Source organism: Lolium perenne, chromosome 2 (assembly GCF_019359855.2).
Source record: "Lolium perenne isolate Kyuss_39 chromosome 2, Kyuss_2.0, whole genome shotgun sequence".
Lineage (NCBI taxonomy): Eukaryota > Viridiplantae > Streptophyta > Magnoliopsida > Poales > Poaceae > Lolium > Lolium perenne.
In genome coordinates, this window is record NC_067245.2 from 214,252,106 (window position 1) to 214,261,730 (window position 9,625).

The 9,625-nt window shown below is 42.1% G+C and overlaps 1 protein-coding gene across 1 annotated transcript; it reads left to right on the forward strand.

Annotated features, from left to right (window-relative positions):
• The first annotated feature begins 1,521 nt into the window (after window positions 1-1,521).
• On the forward strand, window positions 1,522-4,029 carry LOC127334805 (G-type lectin S-receptor-like serine/threonine-protein kinase At2g19130). Its single transcript, XM_071826485.1, has one exon. It carries the CDS (start codon window positions 1,522-1,524, stop codon window positions 3,934-3,936), a length of 2,415 nt encoding a protein of 804 aa, XP_071682586.1. The 3' UTR covers window positions 3,937-4,029.
• The last annotated feature ends 5,596 nt before the right edge of the window (window positions 4,030-9,625 follow it).

Genomic DNA, 9,625 nt, shown 5'->3' on the forward strand with positions numbered 1-9,625 from the left:
CACCAGGTGACTATGGATCCATGATGAAAGTCAGAAGAAGAGAATTTCATGAAGGCCGGAGGGGAGGACTAGCTAAGGGAGGTTCAAGTCTCCGCGCTGTTGAGGGGCTTGCTTGGTATCTGGGCTTCACATCAGCGGTATGAAAGTGGGGGCGACAACACATGTGAAGCGCAGAGTCCTACCTTTCAGGGTGAAAACCCAAGGTCTGGCCTTAACTGGTTGTGCCTGGCAGTGACCTTGGTGGGGGCATTGTTTTGAGAGTGGGGACTATCTTCAGGGTGAAAACCTAAGATCTTTGATCGGGCGACGACGGTGTTGGAGCACTGTTCCCTTCTTGGAGGCGTCGTTTTTTGGAGAGTCTGCAATTCAGGTGTTGTCATGGTGGTGGATGTATTGTTGTTGTTAGGTCCGAGACACTGTAGTGGGACTTTTGTTTCTTAGTTTTCTTTTCTCTTTTTTGGCTGTGTGCATCCGTAGTGCCATTAGGGTGGTGCGTTGTTGCAGAGGCTGGGTGTAATTGGTATCTCTCGATATTAATATATTCCCTTTATCGAAAAAATTTGGTGCGCAACCTCCAGGGCACGGCAAGCGTCAAATGATGGAGACTGTCGAGGTAGATTAAGATGGATAATTTTGTGGGAAGCTTTGCTCGTCAATAAGACACGGCTATCTTCACTCGTCAGTCAAACCTCACGCAGGAGCAGTTGGGCTGACAAACAAATGAAACTTTACCAAAAGTATAAAGCCAAAATTGCTTCGCGCCTCTACTACCAATTATCAGCAGGCCGGCAAATGTTGTTTTCTGTCTGACAGAGACCGAATGGATCTTCAGGGAATCGATGTGCATGACCTCAAGTTGACGAGCCTCTGATTTGCTCAAGCTGATGGACCTCTTGGTAAAATGCCGTGAGTTTCACAAGTCTACTGCTTAAAATGTCCTCCCAAGTTGCATTTTTAGATGGTGCAAAATCCCTTCACCCACCACGGTAAGTAATCAAGCTCAAGAATCCAATCGTTAATCAGCTATATATTGGTTTTCAATTCATTGAGCAGGGACAGTTCGCGCACCTGACTCGGTCTAATCAGTAGTTTTCGCAAGTTGCAAATCCTCTGACATTCTACAAACACATTCCTAATATAAATTTGAAGATCATAAATCTCCATGCTGACTTTTGTTTTTTCTCCACTAGTAAAAAATACTTTCGGCATATCGACCTTTCATGGTATAGTATGTTGAACCCTAAAAGTGAGATCAAGTGTTCAAATATATTGATCCAACGGCTTAGCTTGTGGCGAACCGGTCAGTCCATGCATTCCATAGTTGTTCCGTTCATCCTTAATTTAAGCTTGAATCAACATCATCACAGCGACCTTTTTTGACTCTACTAATATGGCGTTTGTGCTTGACCTTAATTACCATGCTTAATTATATTTTTCCTATGACGATCGAGCAGAGCGTCCACCCTACTACTATAGCTGCAGTCTCTGCAACCACAAGCTATCCTTCTCCCTCAGTTCATCATGACCCTCTTCCTCTTTCTGTTCGCAGCACTCTTCAGCTTACACGCCGCTGCAAGTTCTGCCACGACGGACACCATCTCCGCTGCCCAGCCACTCGTCAGCGGCGACAAGCTGGTCTCCCCGAATGGCAGGTACGCACTTGGCTTCTTCGAGACTGGCAGCGAGTCCAACTGGTACATGGGCATATGGTTCAACACTGTCCCCAAATTTACTTCAGCGTGGGTTGCAAACAGGGATAACCCAATCAAGCAGAACACCACCTCACTAGAGCTCACAATCTCTCATGATGGCAACCTTGTCATCTTGGATCGGCCTGGCAACACCATAATCTGGACATCTCAGGCAACAATCACAACCACTGACACCATCGCTGTCCTCTTGAACAGTGGGAACCTCATCCTGCAGAGTTCTTCAAACTCATCAGAAATCTTATGGCAGAGCTTCGACTACCCCACGGACACATTTTTGCCTGGGGCGAAACTGGGATGGGACAAGGTCACCGGCCTGAACCGCCGCCTGGTTTCTTGGAAAAACTTGGTCGACCCAGCCACTGGTTTATACCGTGAGGAGCTAGACCCCGGTGGTGTCGACCAGTACCTCCTTACACGACTGAACTCTTCCGTGCCATATTGGTCCAGCGGTGCCTGGAATGGGAAATACTTTGCCTTGATGCCAGAGATGTCGAGTGGCTATTTTGTCAATTTTACATTTGTCGCCAATGATCAAGAGAAGTATTTCATGTATGCATCATATGATGAATCCATGATTATCCGTAACTATTTGGATACCTCGGGTCAGGCAAAGACAATCGTTTGGCTAGAAAGCTCACAGAGTTGGATGATGGTGTTTGCCCAACCCAAAGCTCATTGTGATGTCCATGCGGCCTGCGGACCTTCTAGCATCTGCAATGACAATGCGCTGCCATCATGCAGTTGTATGAAGGGCTTCGCCGTGAGATCTCCCAGGGATTGGGAGCTAGATGACAGAACTGGTGGGTGCCTGAGAAACACTCCGTTAGACTGCAGCAACAGATCAAGCACAAGTTCAACAGATAGGTTCTACTCTATGACATGTGTTAAATTACCCCAAAATTACCATAGTATGCAAACTACTGCTAGTTCTGGTGAATGTGCACAGGTTTGCTTGAGTGACTGTTCTTGCACTGCATATTCCTTTGGGAATGGTGGATGCTTTATCTGGCACAATGAATTGCTTAACACAAGGCAAATACAATGTAGTGACACTTCCAGCGCAGATGGAGGAACTCTTTACCTTCGCCTTGCCGCCAAAGAATTTCTCACTCAGAAAGCCATCAGAAGAGGAGTCATTTTTGGGGTTATCTTTGGTGTGTCCATTGCTGCGCTAGGCTTGTTAGCAGCAGTACTGATCCTACTACTGCTTATTTGGAGGAGGAACAGAAGAAAGTTTTCTGGTGGCATACTGAACAAGGGTCAAGGTGGCAATGGTATCGCCACATTTCGTTACGTTGATTTGCAACGTGCAACTGAAAGTTTCTCTGAGAAGCTCGGGGGAGGCAGCTTTGGTTGTGTGTTCAAGGGGTCTTTGAGTGACTCCACAGCTATAGCAGTGAAGAGGCTTGACCATGCTTATCAAGGAGAGAAGCAATTCAGGGCGGAGGTGAGCTCAATCGGAATCATTCACCACATCAATTTAGTCAGATTGCTTGGATTTTGCTGCGAGGGTAGCAGGAGGTTGCTTGTGTACGAACACATGCCAAATCGTTCGCTTGATCTCCATTTATTCCAGAGCAATGCCACGATGCCATGGCATACCAGGTACCAAATCGCCCTCGGAGTTGCTAGAGGATTGGCATACTTGCACGGGAGCTGCCAAGACTGCATCATACATTGTGACATCAAGCCAGAAAATATCCTCCTGGACGCTTCATTTGCTCCAAAGATTGCAGACTTCGGGATGGCGAAGCTTCTAGGAAGGGATTTCAGCCGGGTGCTGACCACGGTGAGAGGAACTGCAGGGTACCTCGCGCCTGAATGGATTAGTGGTGTTGCAATCACAGCGAAAGTCGATGTTTATAGCTACGGGATGGTGCTGCTGGAGATCATCTCAGGGAGGAGGAACTCATCTGCGCCGTGTTCTTGCGGTGCCGACTATGGTGTTTATTTCCCTGTGCATGCTGCCTGCAAGCTTCTCGAAGGCGGCCCCAGCATTGGGAGCTTGGTGGATCGCACGTTACATGGTGACGTCAATTTGGATGAGGCTGAAAGAGCTTGCAAAGTTGCATGTTGGTGCATCCAGGATAATGAGTTTGATCGACCGGCAATGGGAGAGGTGGTTCAGATTCTTGAGGGGCTGGCTGAAGTCAGCGTGCCCCCCATGCCAAGGCTACTTCAAGCTATGAGTGACACTGGAAGCTCACATTCAAAATGCTCCTAATAAATAGTATGATTATGTTTTTTTTCAAATGAACGTTTCAATTCTGAAATCCATGAATTACGTGTATTTTCTTTGTGTCAGAAATGAAATTGCTTCTTATCAAGGTCAATATCTACGAGTGATTGACATAGTGGAGGAGTCGCAACGGCTCCTGTAGTCTAAGGTTGTGTGTTTCTCTGTGTAGTCTCTCTAAAATTTGGGAGCGAATTTCACTTCCCTCGACCTCCCTAAATCTGGGAACTTCAGTTATTTCACTCTCTGCACCAACTAGAGATGCACTTAGTGGACTTAATAGTGCATACACTCATTCACTATGCACCGAGCCTAATACTCGTGATAATTAAACCAGTGAGGCGTGGTTTGTTTGAAGCAGGTGGAGCTGTGGCTAATGGTGCACCTAGCTATAGACTAAGAAGATAGAGGCTAGACTCGATAGAGGCTATAGGTTTATTCACCAAGTTTAGGTGACGCATCAATAAATGATAGAAGATGATGCATATGGCTGTGTTTTTTTCTTGAGTGAATTACAAAGTTTAATTGTGAAAACCCATCTACTAAAAAACCATACAGATTACCCCATTAAAAAAACGTTAAGATATCTTTCTGTAATGCATGTCTATGAGGAAAAGGTGTGACTGTGTGAGGTAATGATCGGGATTTGAGGATACCATGAAGATAGTGAGGAAAGGCGCGGATGAAAAAAGAGAAGGCTAGGCATAATTGATGATGCCCTCCAAAGTTCACCCATAACTTGTGCACCACATTTGACCTAACATGTCAGTCCTACCTAAGGATGGCTATGGGTAGGGTATAGGCAGGTAGAGCAATATCATATCCATACCCATATAGTCAATGGGTACAAACATCGGACATACCCGTATCCATGGGTATAAAACTTTACCCATACCCATACTTGGCGGGTACGCATACCCATTTCATTGGGTACCCAGTGGGTAGGTTAAATTGTACAAAATTCACTCGCAATTTTAAATTTATTGATAACAAATTTGATTAAACAATGAATTATCTCAACTCAATAACACGTAGTTGAGTACATAACAATTAACAAGATATAATAATCACATTCTCGTATTCTAACTTATAAGTCAACAAAAATAGACATGTCACGTAGAAAATTTACAATAAACGGGCAAGGTATGTGTATACCCGCGGGTACGAGGCTATACTCGTGCCCTACGCATGACTTGACGGGTAGTATATGAGTACTATCCATGGGCATAAAAGTGTACACATACCCTGCTCATGCGGGTACGGTACCCACGGAAAACCATACTCGTGGGTAAAATTGCCTAAAAAGGGGTAAAAGCGAGTTTACAGTTTCTTTGGTGGGGTATTCTAGTAGAATTTTCACTAAGGCACAATTGGGAGATAAGAAGTAGAACTCATTCAGAGTATGTTGTGCTGTTTATCACACTTACATTTCGCTTTCACTACAAAGGAAAACATTTTTTTGACAAATCACTTTCGTCATTTGAAGGTCAGTTTTCGTCAAGCATTACTTCGCGGTGACGAAATTTGATCGTCATGGGGTTCGTCAAGGAAGCTCCGTCATAAAATATCGGGGGTGATGGTATGCATTTTTTCGTCAACGTCAAATGTTTGATGGTGATGACCTGCAAATTCGTCAACATCGAAGGTTTATTGTTGACAGACAGGTTTATCACGAAAAATTGCAACTTTCGTCAATATCTAAATCTTGGGAAGTTTCTGATTGGTCCAAAAAAAGCATACGTGGCCTTACATGTGGGTCCCATTTGGCTTCTGACAACATGGTCCGACGGCGCTGACATGGTGGGACCCACAAAATTATGACAAGCTGGACCCTCAATATTCTGACCGGTGGGATCCACAAAATTCAGACAAGTGGGACCAGGTTGTTGCCGACATATGGGTCCCAATAATGCTGACTGGTGGGACCCACAAATTCTGACAAGTGGGACCAGAAATTGGTGCCACGTGGTTTCATTTAATAGTGATGTTGTGACATTTTCCGTCACCTTTTGAATTTGACAAAATTTGAGAGCATTTGAATTATTTGCGAAATTTGGGAAACAAAAAAACTGGCGAAATATGAAAAAATAGACAATAAATATCATGCATAAATGGTGGCATAAGAAGTATATATGTCTCTCACAGACCGAAAGATTCATAAGAAAAATTACAATTGGAACACAAAGAAATTAAAAGACCTATGATTAATAATGTTGTAGGACGGTGGTGCAATAGATCAGTGCCCTGGGATTCAGACATGGATGGTGGCTGGGATGTCCTCAAGAGCAAATTAAGCACGGCATCCGTTTCTCTCTGCCTCTTTTCAAAAGCCAAAGTCTTTTCTTCTTGGGCTTTCTTCAGAGCTTCAAGTTCTTCCTCCTGCTTCTTCCTGATCTCTTCAAATTTTTGATCTTGTTCTTGCAGTCTTGCCTGCATCTCACTGTGGTACCTTTCAGCTGCCTGTATGGAGTTCTGCTCTTGATCTGCCAGTCTTTGTTGTAGCTCTCGGATGCGTGTAGCTGAGACAGAAGACTTCCTGGAGCTTGTTGCGACGCCCAATCTTGGTAGGAATGTGCTGTTGCAGGTGTTGGATGGGCTTTTCTCGCTCAGAACTAGCTGAACAATTTGCAAATCAGTCAAATCAGGTTCATCTTCATTGCGTGGCGCCGTTTTTTTGCCACCATTTTATCCTGCATAAAGATTACAATCATTGCATGGACAACATACAAAACTGGATTATATTATACTAGTCATCAACCCGTGCTTCCGCACGGCCTAAACTGTTTTATATAGAGATATATCATTGGAACTTTTATTAATACTTATAATTACTTGATGAGAAATTAAAAATAATCATTATTTAAAGATTACAACTAACTACATGCAAGCGTATTGGTCACTATATGGAAGCAAATTCACTACATGTTAATTCGTCATTTTTTAAAAGATTACACCAATATCTTCTTCATTTTTTATTCTAAAAAAGATTTTCGTTGAGGTTTTCTCTTAGAAAGTTCATTTCTCAACGTGGGTTATTTGATTCGTTAGATTGCATTTCATAGGGGTTCATTTTCACTGCATTTCATATGAATTTTCCTACTTATGGAGCCTGTTGCATGTCTTTTTATCTTGTGCAAACAAACATATATTTTAGCCATATACTATTTTAATCTGACAAATAAAAGATTCCTTGGACTTTTTTACATTCATTTTACTTATTTTGATGTTTAAGGAGAGGGAGCCAGTGAGACGTGGTGTCCTAATTAATAGTAAACTCCTACGCTCATATATAACCCTAACTGTAAACTTATCATACTTCTCTATAACCGAGAAGAAGATGTAGATTACCATAACTACGATAACTGATAGAGAGCCTCCAGTGACTAAAAAAAATATACAAAATGATGGTTAATTAACTACTCCCAATCAAAGGAAGGGAATTGGACACTCTACCAAGAAAATGTATGCAATACTACAAAATATATTTGAGTGAAGAAAACATTCAGTTGAGATAGAGATTTATGAGGTATTGTATGCAAATAATTTTTTTAAATATGAGAAAGGGAAATTTAGTTCGGCATCCGATTATCTAGCATTAAATCTGATAATGTAAAATGTGCTGGGATATACATTTGATATAGTCAATAAAAGAAAATGCTTAAGTGCAGGTGCAAACTGGGAAGAAGCAACACTCTGAGAACTTCCTTTTGTGAGAAAAGATTGACCTGAAAAATGTAGGAATCAGTACATGTGTATGGTAAAGTAGCAACAAAGCCAACTTTGGCAAATTAAATGGCAACAAAACTGAATACATAATTCAGGAAATATTCAACTTACACATTAATGAGGAAGAGTTATAATGGATAGTAGTGAACAATTATCAATCCAGGTTGTTTGTGTGATGAACGCAGGAAAACCCCAAAATGCAGAACGTTGTCCACGGCCCTGTATTAGAAAGGTGCATTCTTGTTGAAAACATCAACAAAAGAGAATTGATTAAAAAAACGGGAAGCAACATTATTAGAGTGGGTATAGTTCACAGTCCAATCCGGATATTCTATCTGAGACCTAAATAATTCCAATTATAGTGTCAACTATTATTTTGAATCGTTTTTAATTGGAATGATATCTAAAGTTGAACAGCAACATTTTATTTTTCACACTGCCACTGCTAATGAACCTACAACTTAATCACATTGTGTTGAATGAATGTCCTTCTCAGTATATAGTCATTATCCTTAGGAAAGAAAAGGAACACAAATTTCCGAAACACTTTACTTGCAAAGTTGGCCGTAGAAAAGAACTATATATCAGTCGTTACATGGAAACACACGATTAAGCTGGACATGACCTTGAATATAAACTTGAAAGTTGTTAATGTTATGCAGACACACATTTTGTTACCTGATCCCTTTCACTGGAAGCTCCACATGCTACAATACTTAGCATGTATATGTTCAGAGATAGAGCAAGTGCCTAGTTACAAAAATAATTTTATCCTGCATGAAAACATTGATCTAAAATATGATCCAGAAATTAGAGCACCGGACAAATTATTTTAACCAATTCATGCCTTCAAATCCTTTGTTTAAGCAATGAACCACATCAAGTAGCATGCGGATAAGACAAAGATCTGATGGATAATGCTTATCATTCGGAAATATTTTTAATTCATCACACGATCTTGGTACAAAAATTAGAGATAGACATGAGGCTTACAGGTAATAGTTTCATCCATAATCTGTTGATGAGCCATTAAAGCGAGTATATTGTAAGCCACATCAGATCATCATCAGATAACTCTGTCTTTGTCAGATAAATTGGTGGTGTTCATCGGTCCTGTTGTTGCTAATGTTCTTCGGAAACACGGAATCAGTTCTAACAGAAAATCATAGACAAAAAAAAGTGACAGAGATAAACTTCAGTATATTACATTGAAGCTTCAGAGCTGGTGACTAATGACGTTTTCCTGCCGGCCGGACGATTCGTGCTGGTGGAGGCATCACTCATCATATTGATCTTGTTGACCTGCTGCTGAATACAACGTTAGATTTATGTTTCTCGAGATCGCCAAACTGGTTCATTGGCCTCGGCTGGACCATGAGGAAATAGATGAATTAACGTAGCCTGGAAAATAGATTGAATTCAGCTCGCCTAATTTTTTCACCGGGATACTACAGGACGTAGTCCATCCCTACAATGACATGTGCGGCTTGTCTCTGGTGGCTACTCTGTCGTCTCATTTGTCCAAAAAAATTGTAATCTATTCCTGCAGGAGTTGTCTCGGCAGACTGGGATGCAGCCGCACTGGCTTGTGGAGGCCGAGGTAGCGGCCACAACATGAGACGACGGGCAGTAAATATAACCCGTGGCAGGCTAGAGAAGAGAAGACGTGGGGAGGATGCACTTACCATTGCAGCGACTAAATTTGGCGGAGGTCGAGAGGACGCCGATGATACCGGCGGCGCTGACCAAGATCGGAAAAGGATGAGCGCTGAGGAATAGATTGGTTGGGATCCGGCGGTTATTTAATTTGAGATTGCGGTGAGACGATTGGAGCAATCGTGGTTGTTTATTTTTTATCCGATGGTAAATAGTAGTTTAGACATGAGGATTAATGGAGAGGCTTGTAGGGAGTCTCCAATTAGTAAATATAAGATTGTGCTAATATGAAATA

What these genes read in the sequence shown, in the direction of transcription:
- LOC127334805 (XM_071826485.1), top strand. Translation starts at nt 1,522, where the DNA reads ATGACCCTCTTCCTCTTTCTGTTCGCAGCACTCTTCAGCTTACACGCC.